The sequence below is a fragment of the Palaemon carinicauda genome, chromosome 37 (assembly GCF_036898095.1).
Source record: "Palaemon carinicauda isolate YSFRI2023 chromosome 37, ASM3689809v2, whole genome shotgun sequence".
NCBI classification, from domain to species: Eukaryota; Metazoa; Arthropoda; class Malacostraca; order Decapoda; family Palaemonidae; genus Palaemon; species Palaemon carinicauda.
In genome coordinates this window covers 20,645,007-20,662,604 of record NC_090761.1, presented here as the reverse complement: position 1 = coordinate 20,662,604, position 17,598 = coordinate 20,645,007, and the positions used below count along the sequence as shown (strand labels likewise).

The window sequence follows — 17,598 nt, the reverse complement described above, 5'->3', positions numbered from 1 at the left end:
TTGCCAGTAACAACTCCAAACTGATTTTCAGCCAATCACAAAGGTCCAAATCAGTTCAGGCGAAGAAAACTGGAGAAATGGCTCCTGATTGGCTGAGGGAAGCAGTCACGAGTAGCCTCCATCATCATTCCAAGCACCAATAACCCATTTAACAAGCGGGCAATAGTTTCGCTCATTCTGAAACTCTGTTTTAATTATTATTAGTCTTTGTCGTGGGCTTATTCCAAATAAATTAGTCGATTATGCAATGAGAAAAAAATTAAATCAGAGAGAGAGAGAGAGAGAGAGAGAGAGAGAGAGAGAGAGAGAGAGAGAGAGATGATAAAAATCTAACCAAGGCCCTTTGCATTAATAGGCGTAAGAGGAGATGATGAATAATTCTCCACTAATCAATTAGTTTATTCCTATACCAAGTGTAAGATGGAAACATCATATAAAGATAGATTTAAGACTCTCCAGAAAACCATTTGGATACATAATTAAGAAAGCCTCTCTGAAGGGTAGAATGTCTCATATATGAATCAGCGTAAATATCACAATATAAGAAAATCTTGCTTCTCACAAATATAAATATATATATACATATATATATATATATATATATATATATATATATATATATATATATATATATATATATATATAACTCGTGAAATTCATATACTATACACACAGACAGTGTTTAGGCAGAAATTTCAAGTATTGCACGACGATAGGAAAATATATTCTTCACATAAGCCCACGGAGGATTATTATTGAAAGGAAATAACTTATATATCAAATAAAAGTCAAATTTAATTCAACAAAGTTTTGCAAGTGTTTTAATAAATTACCCCAAAAAGTAGTATGTCCGAATATCGCACAAATTAATAAAATTTATTTCATGGTGTGACTACAAATAACAATGATAGCAAAACCATTTGTAGAAATAAATCAATGTATTTTTCCAATGTTTAGTAATACATCCAGAAAAAGGTCGACCAAAATCTTAAATACAGCAAAGCCTAATAATGCAGTTTTCAATAAAATGTCAAACAATTCAAGCAAAGAAGGCTCATTGTATTATATAAGAGGAAAAGTAAATACCATATACGATTAACGGATAATTACATAATTATCTAGTCGTTTTATGTTCAAAGAATGCACGTGTCTTTGGCATGAAAAACTGCAACTCATTTACAATACAGGCCTAAGTGTCTATAAGTGTAGTTTAACGGAAATCAAGATATGTATCAAAAAGGAAGCTGGGATACTAAAGGAATTAGCAACCTTAAGTCCATGAAAGTAATACATTATTATTATTATTATTATTATTATTATTTTTTTTTTTTTTTTTTATCTTTTTATTATTAAATTTTACAAAAGGATCAATACAATGACTTCCTATATACAATATAAAATAATAATAAATTACATCCTTTACAAATAACAAAGTAAGTAAGCCTTATATCCTATAGAGTAACTTATGTTTCTTTTTATTCTTTATTTTACAATAGCATTAAGTACATAATCTTTGGTAAAGAGCTTGTCTAATTTATTCACATAAACTTTACTCAATATAAACTTGGTTTCTGACATTTTATTCACTATATAAGTTATTAGGTTTGGGTCGTCTGCCAAAAGACCCAAAGATCGACCCAACCACACTCCTGCTACAAAATCTGATAGTAACACCATTGCAGTGTTTTCGTCTTTCTTCGAAGGTGTCTTAAAATCAAACTTAAGAATTCTTAGTAAACTATCTGTTTCAATTTTACAACAGCTATTTAGTATTGACTTTAACCAAATCAGAATGTTTTTTGACGAGGGACAAAAATAAAATATGTGCATATTATTTTCAATACATCCACAAAAGAGACATTTATCTTCATTCGAGATTTTCATCATATGAAGCCTATCTTTGGTATTAAGTATTTCATTAACGTATCTATAAACTATATCTCTGCTGTTCTTATCAATATACTTATTATTTACATGCTTCCAAATCTGTTTCCAATTAAAAAGCGGGTACAATAACTCTATCTTTGGTTTATAGTCTTTACAGTTCATTAGTAACCAGTATATTTCTTTAACAGACACCTTAGGATAATTCTTTAAACCATATACTTTCCTTAAAACATCTGTCATCTCACTATAATATGATGTGATAAAAATAGTACAATCTCTATAAGTTTTGTCAGCTTCCATTAAAACACTAGCTTTTATTTTACAATAATAATACATAATCTCAAAACCATAACACTTACTCATAGAAATCTTGTTAAAAGTTCTGAACATAATAGCTTTCGATTTATGTACAATATTCATCATTCCTAGCCCTCCTTCTGCCCTTGGTAAAAATTATTATTATTATTATTATTATTATTATTATTATTATTATTATTATTATTATTTAAGTGACTACAAGATATAACGCTGTGCGCTGCTATAATAATAATAATAATAATAATAATAATAATAATAATAATAATAATAATAATAATAATAATGATATAGTGGAGATTTAATTCTGAAACAAAAATGGGAAGAAATAAACGTGATTGACTCCGATACTGTATCTGTCTGTTGTAAAATTCCATAGTGTATCTGCTTGTCTGGTAGCATTACTAAGTCATCTAATTACTGAATTATTGCATCACGGTCTGAAATGCTATACAAAGTCATTTACCAAGGAAGATGCATTACGGACTGCTTTAGCGCAAGAGCCAGTGGCCTGCACTTTCTGTGCAGGTCGCTCTAATACATACCTACCCAGGAAGCTGCATTATCTAATCAACAAAGCAATTCAATTGACAGTTAATACATACTATGGTCTCTTCCATCATAAGTAAACCTCCTTTGATACCTACAAAATTCAGTTTAATATGTATGTACTGAGGTTCATCACAATGAGGAATAAGATAGAGAAACATCTAAAAGACCGCTTACATAAGTATAACCTACGACAGAACGCATCAATAGACTTGAATGAACCCTTTTCTGGATTAAATACAGATTAACATAGAAGCAAATTGGACCTGCATGATTGCCAAAGCGATTTCCAAAAGCATAGCTTACAAAAATGAACAAGAATGATGCCTATAATCGCCTTAGCGGAATAATCGAATGGTGGTATGTAACGGCAGTTACACTTACTATTTCAAACGGTGGGGAAACACGTTGCAAGACCCAGGCCTACATCGCTGAGGACTATCAAGCGCAAAGTAAGAGCTAATGAATGGAGAAGTATTTAATTAAAAGCTCAAGATAGAGACGACTGGCGAAATCTAACCGAGGCCCTTTGCGTCATTAGGCAAGGTATTCTTTAGACCTTGTCATTAGGTATAGGAGGAGATGATGACGATAATGATGAAATTGTGGTTTATTTCACCAAACTGAAATGCTGATGAAAACAAGCGGATGACCTAAAATGTTGTCTTTGGCAAGTTAACTTTATATGCATGGACACATTGCGTTGATAGGAGTAAAGAAAAAAAAAAGTATCTTATAGGAAAGCAGTTATCAGGTATATTGATTCATCGTTCGAGTCAAAAGTGTGAAGACGCATTGATTATTATTATTATTATTATTATTATTATTATTATTATTATTATTATTAGCCAAGTTACAACCGTGGTTGGAAAAGCAGACTTTAACAAGGCCAGGGGCTCAAACAGGGAAAGGAGCTCAGTGAGGAAAGGAAATAAGGAAAAGGCAAACTTTATACTAGTCATGAATAAAAATTCTGGTCTCAGTTGGAATAAAAAATTCTAGAATACTGTGTAGTATTGTGTTTCATAATGGAGAAAGCTTGACTATTAGAATTAACTGCATACCTAGTACGCACATAATGGTACAGTATATTCTAGAAAGATCTGAATTTAAAGGATGGCCTCAATTAAAAAAGAAGAATATGCAAAATGCATAAAAAACTAACTGAAGAACGGTGTCTGAGATTAATATCCAGATCAGGAATGAGGAATTTAATAGACCGTAAGTTCCTGCTTAAAAAGTTAAGCAAGATGAGAATCAGCAGCTGAAGACCAGACAGGAGAAAACACTCGAAACAAGGTAGATTTAAAAAAAATTAAAACACTTCTTCAGAATGGATTGATCTCCGAAAATCTTAAAAGTCTTTCTCAATTAGCCATATTTTAAATTGATGAAGAAACTGATCAGATTTGTTTCTCAAAAGTAAATTTGTAATCAAGAATCCCAACTAGAATTTTAAATGAATTTTATATAGTTAAAGACATTATCAATGTAGATCTACATGTGGAGTCAACGTTCTTGACCTACTTCTAATAATACTTAGAGTTTTGTTACAGTTCAACTTCATGCCCCATAACTAGCACCATGCACTAATTTAAGCTAGATCTCTATTAATGGACTCGGAAACCTCAAATCTACATTCAGGAGATGGAATTGATGCAAAGAGAGTAGCATCATCTGCATATGCAACAAGCTTGTTTTCTAGGGCAAACCACATATCATGCGTATATGGTATGAACAGTAGTGGACCAAGAACACTGCCATGACGGACACTAAATATCACAGTCCTTTAGTCAATATGGTGTCCATCAACAACTAATCTCGCATTCCATTTCTTACACATTCAGCGATGATGCCAAGAAAACACCCACCTATCCCTATCTATTTAAGTATGAAAACAATGGCCTTATGATTAACACAATCAAAGGCAGTACTGTACAAAAATCGAGGTCAATCATACGAAGAATATTCTGTACAGCGTTGGAGATTGCAAGAAGGGCATCAATATGCGAAGGTCTTTGTGAAAGCCAAACTGCAGATTGGCAAACATATTATTGCTTTCAGCATAGCTGTTTAGACGTTTTGCCTAAAGACGTTCAAAACTTTAGATGATATGGGAGTTTGGACACTTTAAAGGTCGCTTATGAACTACAGAAGCACAGGGCAATGACAATGCCCTAGAAACTGACCACACACACACACACACACACACACACACACATATATATATATATATATATATATATATATATATATATATATATATATATATATATATATATATATATATATATATGCAGAAGAACCACAGGGAAAATGAAAATACGAAATATACGATTAAGTCCTGACTAGTTTCGTGATACTTCTTCAGAGGACTGATCAGTCCTCTGAAGAAGTATCACGAAACTAGTCAAGACTTAATCGTATATTTTGTATTTTCATTTTCCCTGTGGTTCTTCTGCATCTGAGCATCACGTTTTCCTGTGATTTTTACGCATATATATACTGTATATATATATATATATATATATATATATATATATATATATATATATATATATATATATATATACGTATATATATATATGTATATATACGCACACTATCAGCTCAATCAGCTTATAAGCCCCTCTCCACCCAAGCTAGGACCAGGGAGGCCCGGGCAATGACTGTTGATGACTCACATGTAAACCTATAGGCTCCCCCAACCAATCCACCCTTAGCTCACAAGGATGGTGTGGTTGTAGACACTAAAAGAAACTATAGCTCTTGAACTTGTCTCGAACCCCAGTCCAGCAGAACACCAGGCATGGACGTTTCCGACAGGCACATGAGATTTTTGGTCTCGGTGACAGAGCTATTCACCGTCAGATCATATTGGCGTTTATGCCCATAATATCTATAATCTTTATGCCCAAATTCCAATTGGTGTTCCCAAACAATGTCTAATGGCCCTGCAATGCGTTAAATTTATTTTCATTAGCAATGGCATGTGTTAGTGGGTTTCCTTCATTGTAAGTTAAGCCAGATTCACCTGCATTCCTAAATATTGATATTCAAAACTCAGCATTAGAATGCGTCCGAACTGAGGATGTTTCTCATTATTCCGTTGAAATTTCAGCCATTTGGGGTTTTCTGTGGTTTATTCTTCAATAATAGAATACATATTTTGACGAACACAAAGTTTATTGGGGTCAATTTTGAATGACAATGCATTATACATTGACACTATGCCTGTCTTGAAACCCCGTACATTTGATTGATATGGGTGTACGACTTTTAAGATGCTTAAAATCGAGTAAGTTATGTAGTTTACACAGAACTCTTTCTGTAACCATCAATTTATTACACGTTCTTTACCCCCATGTAGGTTACACCGTTAAAATTTTGCCGTAAAAACGGTAAAAATCCTGGAATAATGTTGCCGGGAATTTAACGTTTTAAAAACGAATATATTGACGTTAAGGATTGATATACGGTCACCATCCCATAAAAGATAACAAAGTAGGGTAAAAATTACGGCCACCTGTATTTTACGAAATACGGCTGAGAACTATGTTTTTACGGAGAATTTCAAAATAAAGTTACGTTTTTTCAACAGTGAAGTATTATAAAATATCACTGGATTTTACTCACACAATGCATCTATCGGGTCATTAAAACTTAAACATAAAAAAACTAATGATAAATATATGTGAAACGTTGAATTTTGTTTAAATTTCTGAAATACGGGAGTCCCTTCACAAAATACCGGAGAACTGTCGAATACAGGACAGATTTATAGACAATACATACAAATATTCTCATAAAAGCAAAGGGTTAAATTCTTGGTTCTATAACCACGATGTTGAATCTTTATGGAAGGGTAATAGTAGTTACGAGCTTCCTTTGAATAGTGATAAATATGTAGGACACATGAATTCGTAAAAGATTCTTTGTTGAAGTAACAATTTATCATGAATTTTATGAACACATTGAACATTATACGACTCCATAAGATGGAAATGAGTACATTATTATATAGAAAAATTACCTCCCATATAGAATAGACCCCATGATCTATTCTTCAAAGAAAAACTTAATTAAATTCTATGGTTTCCTTCGTGAAATTCATTATGGACAAAAGTGGAAATAAAAAATCAACGAGTATTCTAAAGCGTTAATGCGTATAATGATGGATTCATCGTAGTACATATAATGTGGATTTTCATCTTAAATATTCGTATAAAGAATGGGATATACTGAGGACAGGAGTTTATTTAAAAGAAGGGGCCTATATCATTCATTTACAACATTTCCACACACGTGGCATAATACGTCTATTAAGTACAAACAATGACTATGTAGGAGGTATTTAATGCCATCTATTGGTTGACCAGCGAAACTAGAGTTTAACGCCATCTATTGGTTGGTCAGTGAAACTAGTAACTGTTGGAATGCCGTCTGAATAATGAAAAAAAAAAAAAACTATTGTTTTACTAATTAGAACATACACAAAAACAACTCCAATTTTCAAATGTTTTAAGTGATGATAAAACTCTACCGATTTATATATTTTGAACAACACCTTATGCCTTTTAATCTGAAAATTGGTGATATCATAAAGAATTCTGAGAAACGTGTTAGGGCAATGGCGCACAGTATTACCAAAAGAGGATCTGAAGTAGCATCATTATTTGTTTATGGAATTATGAAAAAAGAAAGCAAATGAAGAAGTTAAACGAACGAAATTCCTATTTGTGTTTGCTTTAACTATCTGATAACTTTTCAATGTACCAAGCTTTATATGAAGCCAGATTATGATGTATTTTTAGTCTTTACATGATTTCAGTGTTGGCCATTCAAAGCAGAAGCAGACAACTAAACATTTCTTTCAGTTTACCAGATTTCTTTCGATTTCTTTTTCATATCCAGAATTGAAATGGTTAATACATAAAATCCTTTGCTTATATCCTTCTACTATGGATAATATAAATAGTATCCTGCTTTTCCTACTAGGGTTGTAGCTTGCTTATATCTGAAAGATTTATTTTAATGTTACTGTTCTTGGAATATTTCATTTTGATCGTTAGTTGCTTCTCTTCTAGTTATTTCCTTACTGCTTTTCCTAACTAGGGTTGTAGCTTAGCAAGTAATAATAATAATAATAATAATAACAATAATAATAATAATAATAATAATAATAATAATAATATATCTTATAACAGTAAACATACCCATATCTTATTACGCTATAAATACGATGATATTTAGATTAATAAGGCACCGCCTTTCACAGGCATCTAACATCCCTTAAGCTGATGTTATGAAAATTAACGAATTATTCACTTATCACCAATAAACTTATTCTTAAAGAATATACAAAATATTCGGAGGTTTATGTATAAAAGCAATAACATATGTTTGTGTCCACTATTTCCTTAGTAAATCAAACGCTTAGTTTATCACTATTCCGTTGAAATGTTGGTCATTTAGGAATGGGTGAGGTTAATGTTTAGTGAGAGAATATATATTTGTCGAACACAAAAGTCTGTTGGAGTCTACTATAGATATTAAATAGAAACACAGCATACATTGACACAGAAAGACTGTCTTTAGGAATCAGCTCTATAATGTACAATTGTATATTGGTGTACAACTTTTATGAAGCTTAAACTCGAGTTATGCCGTTTATACAGAAATCTTTCTTTGTCCATCAAATGATCACGTTCTGTACCAGATGTAGTATACTAAAGTGTCACTCGTTTTACTCAGACATATTTTTCAAACCAGCAATCAAAACTTAAAATCACAGAAATAAATGATAAGTATCTACGCAAAGTCAAATTCTGATTGAATCTCTGATATAAAGTAATCCCTTTAGAAATTTTTGGTGAAATATCGAACACAGGACATTCTAATTGTCGATACATGCAAATATTCTCACAGAGACAAGGCAATTTTCCTGATCCAATAACCCCGTTGCTGTGTTCATGCGGCAAGGTAACATCAGTTTGCATTGAAAAAAGAAAAAAAAATAGTTATAAACCTCCTGCCAATAGCATTCAATTCAAGAAAATTATAATTCATATAAGTGCAGTGTTGAAGCAACAATTCAGCATGGATTTTATGAACACATTGAACATCAAAGGACTCCATAAAATGAGAAATTAGTACATTCTAACGGAATAAAAAAATCGCTAGCATATAAAGAAGAATCCCCTAATTATTCCTTCAAAGAAAACGTGAAAACGCACGTTTTCTTTCGGCAAGTCCATTATGGTTGAGGGTGAAAATTAAAGTGAACAAGTGTTCTAAATGCTTAAAACATATATCAATGGATTCATCATGCTACATATAATGTAGAATTTAATCTAAAACATTTCTGTAAAAAGTGGGATATATAAAAAATCCAGATAACAGTAAAAAAAAGACGAGTATATGATTCATCTACAACCCTTCCACCCCCGCCGCAAATAATGTAACTGTAAAATGCGAAACAAGGACAAGAAAAAGAACATTTAACGCCATCTATTGGTTGACCCATATAACAATGGATAATAAAATATAATAACTGGAAACTAACTGCATGGCTTCTAGTTAACAAAAACTTTTGTTTTGCTAATATTAAAATTAATAGGAAAACTGTAATTTCTCTATCGACTGAGTTAAGATGAAAGTTCTATTTTGTTATAAATTGTTAAACAACAAATTATGCCGTCTGCATCAGAAAATTGGAGTGTTGCAAAGAATTCTGGGAAACAAGTTATGGCAATGACGCACAGTTCACCAAAAAGAGGAACAGAAGTACCATTTTTATTCGATTAAGATAAAAAAATGAAAAAGTAAATGAGAAGTTACACTAACGAAATTCCCATTAGTTTTACTTTAAACTAACTGATAGAGTTCTAATGTATATGATTACCTATACGAAGCACAGCTTTTAACGTATTCTTGGGCTTAAAGAAGCTTTCAGAGTTGGCCATTCTGAGCAGAAGCAGACGACAACTTAGCATTTCTTTCAATTTACATGAACTCTTTTGAGTCCTTTTTCATATCTAGGCTTAAAATTTACGATACAGAAAAGCCTTTGCTTACTTCCTGTCACACTAGAACTATAGATTTAAACCTATCTCTTAGAACAGTAGGCTGATACATACTCCTATCACATTAAATCATATACTCCAATATATTTAGAATATTAATAAAGTTGTGAGATCATTCATGGGAACCTTAAAATCCTTGAAACTGTTGTCATGGGGATTGAGGAAGTATTCACTTATTACCATCAAACTTTGTATTATGGTTTAAACTAAATATTCGGAAGTCATCAACACTTCAAAGCTCAAAAACTAAAACTGAAATTAAGACATAGGCCTACTTTCAGAAAATTCCACTGACATATCAGATACGGAACAGATTAACTGACAATAAAAACAAAAATTGTTACGAATACTAATACTTGATATCCTGATTCCATTGCCACGATGTTGTGTCTTTGTTTTCAGTTTCAATAAAATAATGATCAGGGTACAAGCCTCCTTCCAATTGTCATCAATATTATGAAAATTAGATTTCGTGAAAGATCATTATAGAAGGAACATCTTATCATGATTTTCCTGAACATGTTCAATATCAAAAGAAAAATCCAAATCGCTCCTGTACGAAAACGACATTCATAATCATTGCTTCAAAGAAAACGTGAAATTGTATGTTTTCTTCCGGCAAGTCCATTATGGTCATTGTAATATAAAGTGGAGTTTAATCTAAAATATTTCTGTAAGAAGAGGAATATACCAAAAACGGGATTCCAGTTATAAGAAGACGCTTATATAATTCACCTGAAACCTTTACACCCCCGTCGTATATAATGTAAGTCTATAAAATACGAAACAAGGACAATAAATAGAGCATTTACCGCCATCTATTGGGTGACCAGTATAGCAATAGATTATGAAAAATAATAACTGGAAACGAATAGCACAAATTCTAAAAACCAAAAACTTTTGTTTTCTAATAAGTAAATAAATGAAGAAAAAGTAGTTCCTTCATCTACTGAGTTACGATAAAAAGTTCTATTGAGCAGTAAATTATTCAACAACAAATTGTGCCTTATGGATCAGAAAATTGCGGTGTTGCTAATAATTCTGGGAAACAAGTTATGGCAATGACGTACAGTACAGTTCCCCAAAATAAGGAACAAAAGAACCATCTTTATTTGTTTAATGTTTTTTACGAAAGTAAACGAGAAGTTACACAAATTAAATTCTCATTGATTTTACTTAAAATATCTGATAAAGTTCTAATGTATATGATTACCTATACGAAGCAGAGCTTATGGTTCATGTATCAGCCTCGTGAAGCAGTAGTGGTGTTGAATAAACTTACTGGCGGCCAAACTGTACTGCAACATTACTCACTTGTTTTCCCAAGCTAGCTGCCTTTAATACAAGGTTAGGTCCCGGTGGCGTTTACGAAAGTAACATTTTGCTACTTTTTAATTTGAGCTTTATCTTTATAAGACGCTTAGAAAAAAAGACATGAAACTGAAATTTTGAGAAATAATTGTACCTATAACGATGAAAATAGTTCTTATTTCCATAGAAAGAATGTAGAGGGAAGAAAGAGTGAGGGAGGGGAAAAGGAGTGTGAAGGAAAGAAGGAGTGTGGAGGGAAAAGGAGTGTGAAAGGAAGAAAGAGTGTGAAAGGAAGGAGTGTGAGATGGAAAAGGACTGTGGAGGGGAGAAGGAGTGTGAGAGGGAGAAAGAATGTGGAGGCAAGAAGCAGTGTGGAGGGGAGAAGGAGCGTGAGAGGGAGAAAGAATGTGGAGGCAAGAAACAGTGTGGAGGGGAGAAGGAGTGTGAGAGGGAGAAAGAATGTGGAGGCAAGAAGCAGTGTGGAGGGGAGAAGGAGTGTGAGAGAGAGAAAGAATGTGGAGGCAAGAAGCAGTGTGGAGGGGAGGAGTGTGAGAGGGAGAAAGAGTGTGAAGGGAGGAAGGAGTGTGAGAGGGAGAAAGAGTGTGAAGGGGAGAAGGAGTGTGAGAGGGAGAAGGACTGTGGAGTGGAGAAGGAGTGTGAGAGGGAGAAAGAGTGTGAAGGGGAGAAGGAGTGTGAGAGGGAGAAAGAATGTGGAGGCAAGAAACAGTGTGGAGGGGAGAAGGAGTGTGAGAGGGAGAAAGAATATGGAGGCAAGAAGCAAGAAGCAGTGTGGAAGGGAGAAGGAGTGTGAGAGGGAGAAAGAATGTGGAGGCAAGAAACAGTGTGGAGGGGAGAAGGAGTGTGAGAGGGAGAAAGAATGTGGAGGCAAGAAACAGTGTGGAGGGGACAAGGAGTGTGAGAGGGAGAAAGAATGTGGAGGCAAGAGACAGTGTGGAGGGGAGAAGGATTGTGAGAGGGAGAAAGAATGTGGAGGCAAGAAACAGTGTGGAGGGGAGAAGGAGTGTGAGAGGGAGAAAGAATGTGGAGGCAAGAAGCAGTGTGGAGGGGAGAAGGAGTGTGAGAGGGAGAAAGAATGTGAAGGGGAGAAGGAGTGTGAGAGGGAGAAGGACTGTGGAGTGGAGAAGGAGTGTGAGAGGGAAAAAGAATGTGGAGGCAAGAAACAGTGTGGAGGGGAGAAGGAGTGTGAGAGGGAGAAAGAATGTGAAGGCAAGAAGCAGTGTGGAGGGGAGAAGGAGTGTGAGAGGGAGAAAGAATGTGGAGGCAAGAAACAGTGTGGAGGGGAGAAGGAGTGTGAGAGGGAGAAAGAATGTGGAGGCAAGAAACAGTGTGGAGGGGAGAAGGAGTGTGAGAGGGAGAAAGAATGTGGAGTCAAGAAGCAGTGTGGAGGGGAGAAGGAGTGTGAGAGAGAGAAAGAATGTGGAGGCAAGAAACCGTGTGGAGGGGAGAAGGAGTGTGAGAGGGAGAAAGAATGTGGAGGCAAGAAACAGTGTGGAGGGGAGAAGGAGTGTGAGAGGGAGAAAGAATGTGGAGGCAAGAAACAGTGTGGAGGGGAGAAGGAGTGTGAGAGGGAGAAAGAATGTGGAGGCAAGAAACAGTGTGGAGGGGAGAAGGAGTGTGAGAGGGAGAAAGAATGTGGAGGCAAGAAACAGTGTGGAGGGGAGAAGGAGTGTGAGAGAGAGAAAGAATGTGGAGGCAAGAAACCGTGTGGAGGGGAGAAGGAGTGTGAGAGGGAGAAAGAATGTGGAGGCAAGAAACCGTGTGGAGGGGAGAAGGAGTGTGAGAGGGAGAAAGAATGTGGAGGCAAGAAACAGTGTGGAGGGGAGAAGGAGTGTGAGAGGGAGAAAGAATGTGGAGGCAAGAAACAGTGTGGAGGGGAGAAGGAGTGTGAGAGGGAGAAAGAATGTGGAGGCAAGAAACAGTGTGGAGGGGAGAAGGAGTGTGAGAGGGAGAAAGAATGTGGAGGCAAGAAACAGTGTGGAGGGGAGAAGGAGTGTGAGAGGGAGAAAGAATGTGGAGGCAAGAAACCGTGTGGAGGGGAGAAGGAGTGTGAGAGGGAGAAAGAATGTGGAGTCAAGAAGCAGTGTGGAGGGGAGAAGGAGTGTGAGAGAGAGAAAGAATGTGGAGGCAAGAAACAGTGTGGAGGGGAGAAGGAGTGTGAGAGGGAGAAAGAATGTGGAGGCAAGAAACAGTGTGGAGGGGAGAAGGAGTGTGAGAGGGAGAAAGAATGTGGAGGCAAGAAACAGTGTGGAGGGGAGAAGGAGTGTGAGAGGGAGAAAGAATGTGGAGGCAAGAAACAGTGTGGAGGGGAGAAGGAGTGTGAGAGGGAAAAAGAATGTGGAGGCAAGAAGCAGTGTGGAGGGGAGAAGGAGTGTGAGAGGGAGAAAGAATGTGAAGGGGAGAAGGAGTGTGAGAGGGAGAAGGACTGTGGAGTGGAGAAGGAGTGTGAGAGGGAAAAAGAATGTGGAGGCAAGAAACAGTGTGGAGGGGAGAAGGAGTGTGAGAGGGAGAAAGAATGTGAAGGCAAGAAGCAGTGTGGAGGGGAGAAGGCGTGTGAGAGGGAGAAAGAATGTGGAGGCAAGAAACAGTGTGGAGGGGAGAAGGAGTGTGAGAGGGAGAAAGAATGTGGAGGCAAGAAACAGTGTGGAGGGGAGAAGGAGTGTGAGAGGGAGAAAGAATGTGGAGGCAAGAAACAGTGTGGAGGGGAGAAGGAGTGTGAGAGGGAGAAAGAATGTGGAGGCAAGAAGCAGTGTGGAGGGGAGAAGGAGTGTGAGAGAGAGAAAGAATGTGGAGGCAAGAAACAGTGTGGAGGGGAGAAGGAGTGTGAGAGGGAGAAAGAATGTGGAGGCAAGAAACAGTGTGGAGGGGAGAAGGAGTGTGAGAGGGAGAAAGAATGTGGAGTCAAGAAGCAGTGTGGAGGGGAGAAGGAGTGTGAGAGAGAGAAAGAATGTGGAGGCAAGAAACAGTGTGGAGGGGAGAAGGAGTGTGAGAGGGAGAAAGAATGTGGAGGCAAGAAACAGTGTGGAGGGGAGAAGGAGTGTGAGAGGGAGAAAGAATGTGGAGGCAAGAAACAGTGTGGAGGGGAGAAGGAGTGTGAGAGGGAGAAAGAATGTGGAGGCAAGAAACAGTGTGGAGGGGAGAAGGAGTGTGAGAGGGAAAAAGAATGTGGAGGCAAGAAGCAGTGTGGAGGGGAGAAGGAGTGTGAGAGGGAGAAAGAATGTGAAGGGGAGAAGGAGTGTGAGAGGGAGAAGGACTGTGGAGTGGAGAAGGAGTGTGAGAGGGAAAAAGAATGTGGAGGCAAGAAACAGTGTGGAGGGGAGAAGGAGTGTGAGAGGGAGAAAGAATGTGAAGGGGAGAAGGAGTGTGAGAGGGAGAAGGACTGTGGAGTGGAGAAGGAGTGTGAGAGGGAAAAAGAATGTGGAGGCAAGAAACAGTGTGGAGGGGAGAAGGAGTGTGAGAGGGAGAAAGAATGTGAAGGCAAGAAGCAGTGTGGAGGGGAGAAGGAGTGTGAGAGGGAAAAAGAATGTGGAGGCAAGAAGCAGTGTGGAGGGGAGAAGGAGTGTGAGAGGGAAAAAGAATGTGGAGGCAAGAAGCAGTGTGGAGGGGAGAAGGAGTGTGAGAGGGAAAAAGAATGTGGAGGCAAGAAGCAGTGTGGAGGGGAGAAGGAGTGTGAGAGGGAAAAAGAATGTGAAGGCAAGAAGCAGTGTGGAGGGGAGAAGGAGTGTGAGAGGGAAAAAGAATGTGGAGGCAAGAAGCAGTGTGGAGGGGAGAAGGAGTGTGAGTGGGAGAAAGAATGTGAAGGGGAGAAGGAGTGTGAGAGGGAGAAGGACTGTGGAGTGGAGAAGGAGTGTGAGAGGGAGAAAGAATGTGGAGGCAAGAAACAGTGTGGAGGGGAGAAGGAGTGTGAGAGGGAGAAAGAATGTGGAGTCAAGAAGCAGTGTGGAGGGGAGAAGGAGTGTGAGAGAGAGAAAGAATGTGGAGGCAAGAAACAGTGTGGAGGGGAGAAGGAGTGTGAGAGGGAGAAAGAATGTGGAGGCAAGAAACAGTGTGGAGGGGAGAAGGAGTGTGAGAGGGAGAAAGAATGTGGAGGCAAGAAACAGTGTGGAGGGGAGAAGGAGTGTGAGAGGGAGAAAGAATGTGGAGGCAAGAAACAGTGTGGAGGGGAGAAGGAGTGTGAGAGGGAAAAAGAATGTGGAGGCAAGAAGCAGTGTGGAGGGGAGAAGGAGTGTGAGAGGGAGAAAGAATGTGAAGGGGAGAAGGAGTGTGAGAGGGAGAAGGACTGTGGAGTGGAGAAGGAGTGTGAGAGGGAAAAAGAATGTGGAGGCAAAAAACAGTGTGGAGGGGAGAAGGAGTGTGAGAGGGAGAAAGAATGTGAAGGCAAGAAGCAGTGTGGAGGGGAGAAGGAGTGTGAGAGGGAGAAAGAATGTGGAGGCAAGAAACAGTGTGGAGGGGAGAAGGAGTGTGAGAGGGAGAAAGAATGTGGAGGCAAGAAACAGTGTGGAGGGGAGAAGGAGTGTGAGAGGGAGAAAGAATGTGGAGTCAAGAAGCAGTGTGGAGGGGAGAAGGAGTGTGAGAGAGAGAAAGAATGTGGAGGCAAGAAACCGTGTGGAGGGGAGAAGGAGTGTGAGAGGGAGAAAGAATGTGGAGGCAAGAAACAGTGTGGAGGGGAGAAGGAGTGTGAGAGGGAGAAAGAATGTGGAGGCAAGAAACAGTGTGGAGGGGAGAAGGAGTGTGAGAGGGAGAAAGAATGTGGAGGCAAGAAACAGTGTGGAGGGGAGAAGGAGTGTGAGAGGGAGAAAGAATGTGGAGGCAAGAAACAGTGTGGAGGGGAGAAGGAGTGTGAGAGGGAGAAAGAATGTGGAGGCAAGAAACCGTGTGGAGGGGAGAAGGAGTGTGATAGGGAGAAAGAATGTAGAGTCAAGAAGCAGTGTGGAGGGGAGAAGGAGTGTGAGAGAGAGAAAGAATGTGGAGGCAAGAAACAGTGTGGAGGGGAGAAGGAGTGTGAGAGGGAGAAAGAATGTGGAGGCAAGAAACAGTGTGGAGGGGAGAAGGAGTGTGAGAGGGAGAAAGAATGTGGAGTCAAGAAGCAGTGTGGGGGGGAGAAGGAGTGTGAGAGAGAGAAAGAATGTGGAGTCAAGAAGCAGTGTGGAGGGGAGAAGGAGTGTGAGAGGGAGAAAGAATGTGGAGGCAAGAAACAGTGTGGAGGGGAGAAGGAGTGTGAGAGGGAGAAAGAATGTGGAGTCAAGAAGCAGTGTGGAGGGGAGAAGGAGTGTGAGAGAGAGAAAGAATGTGGAGGCAAGAAACCGTGTGGAGGGGAGAAGGAGTGTGAGAGGGAGAAAGAATGTGGAGGCAAGAAACAGTGTGGAGGGGAGAAGGAGTGTGAGAGGGAGAAAGAATGTGGAGGCAAGAAACAGTGTGGAGGGGAGAAGGAGTGTGAGAGGGAGAAAGAATGTGGAGGCAAGAAACAGTGTGGAGGGGAGAAGGAGTGTGAGAGGGAGAAAGAATGTGGAGGCAAGAAACAGTGTGGAGGGGAGAAGGAGTGTGAGAGGGAGAAAGAATGTGGAGGCAAGAAACCGTGTGGAGGGGAGAAGGAGTGTGAGAGGGAGAAAGAATGTGGAGTCAAGAAGCAGTGTGGAGGGGAGAAGGAGTGTGAGAGAGAGAAAGAATGTGGAGGCAAGAAACCGTGTGGAGGGGAGAAGGAGTGTGAGAGGGAGAAAGAATGTGGAGGCAAGAAGCAGTGTGGAGGGGAGAAGGAGTGTGAGAGGGAGAAAGAATGTGGAGGCAAGAAACAGTGTGGAGGGGAGAAGGAGTGTGAGAGGGAGAAAGAATGTGGAGGGGAGAAGGAGTGTGAGAGGGAGAAGGAGTGTGAGAGGGAGAAAGAAAGTGGAGGCAAGAAGCAGTGTGGAGGGGAGAAGGAGTGTGAGAGGGAGAAAGAATGTGGAGGCAAGAAACAGTGTGGAGGGGAGAAGGAGTGTGAGAGGGAGAAAGAATGTGGAGGCAAGAAACAGTGTGGAGGGGAGAAGGAGTGTGAGAGGGAGAAAGAATGTGGAGGCAAGAAGCAGTGTGGAGGGGAGGAGTGTGAAAGGGCGAAGGAGTGTGAAGGGAAGAAGGAGTATGAAAGGAAGAAGTGTGAGAGGGAGAAAGAGTGTGAAGGGAAGAAGGAGTGTGAGAGGGAGAAAAATGTGGAGGGGAGGAGTGTGGAGGGGAGAAGGAGTGTGAAAGGGGGAGAGAATGTGGAGGGGAGAAAGAGTGTGGAGGGGAGAAGGAAAGTGAGAGGGAAAAAGAATGTGGAGGGGAGAAGGAGTGTGGAGGGGAGAAGGAGTGTGAGAGGGAGAAAGAGTGTGGAGGGGAGAAGGAGTGTGAGAGGGAGAAAGAATGTGTAGGGGGAGAAGGAGTGTGAGATGGAAAACAAGTGTGGAGGGGAGAAAGAATG

General features: G+C 39.0%; 1 protein-coding gene across 1 annotated transcript; it reads left to right on the top strand.

Annotated features, from left to right (window-relative positions):
• The first annotated feature begins 3,061 nt into the window (after positions 1-3,061).
• On the top strand, positions 3,062-17,565 carry LOC137629214 (axoneme-associated protein mst101(2)-like). Its single transcript, XM_068360477.1, has 7 exons — positions 3,062-3,203; positions 10,515-10,602; positions 11,335-11,446; positions 11,620-11,934; positions 14,348-14,696; positions 14,796-15,122; positions 17,354-17,565. Exons 1-7 carry the CDS (start codon positions 3,062-3,064, stop codon positions 17,563-17,565), a joined length of 1,545 nt encoding a protein of 514 aa, XP_068216578.1.
• The last annotated feature ends 33 nt before the right edge of the window (positions 17,566-17,598 follow it).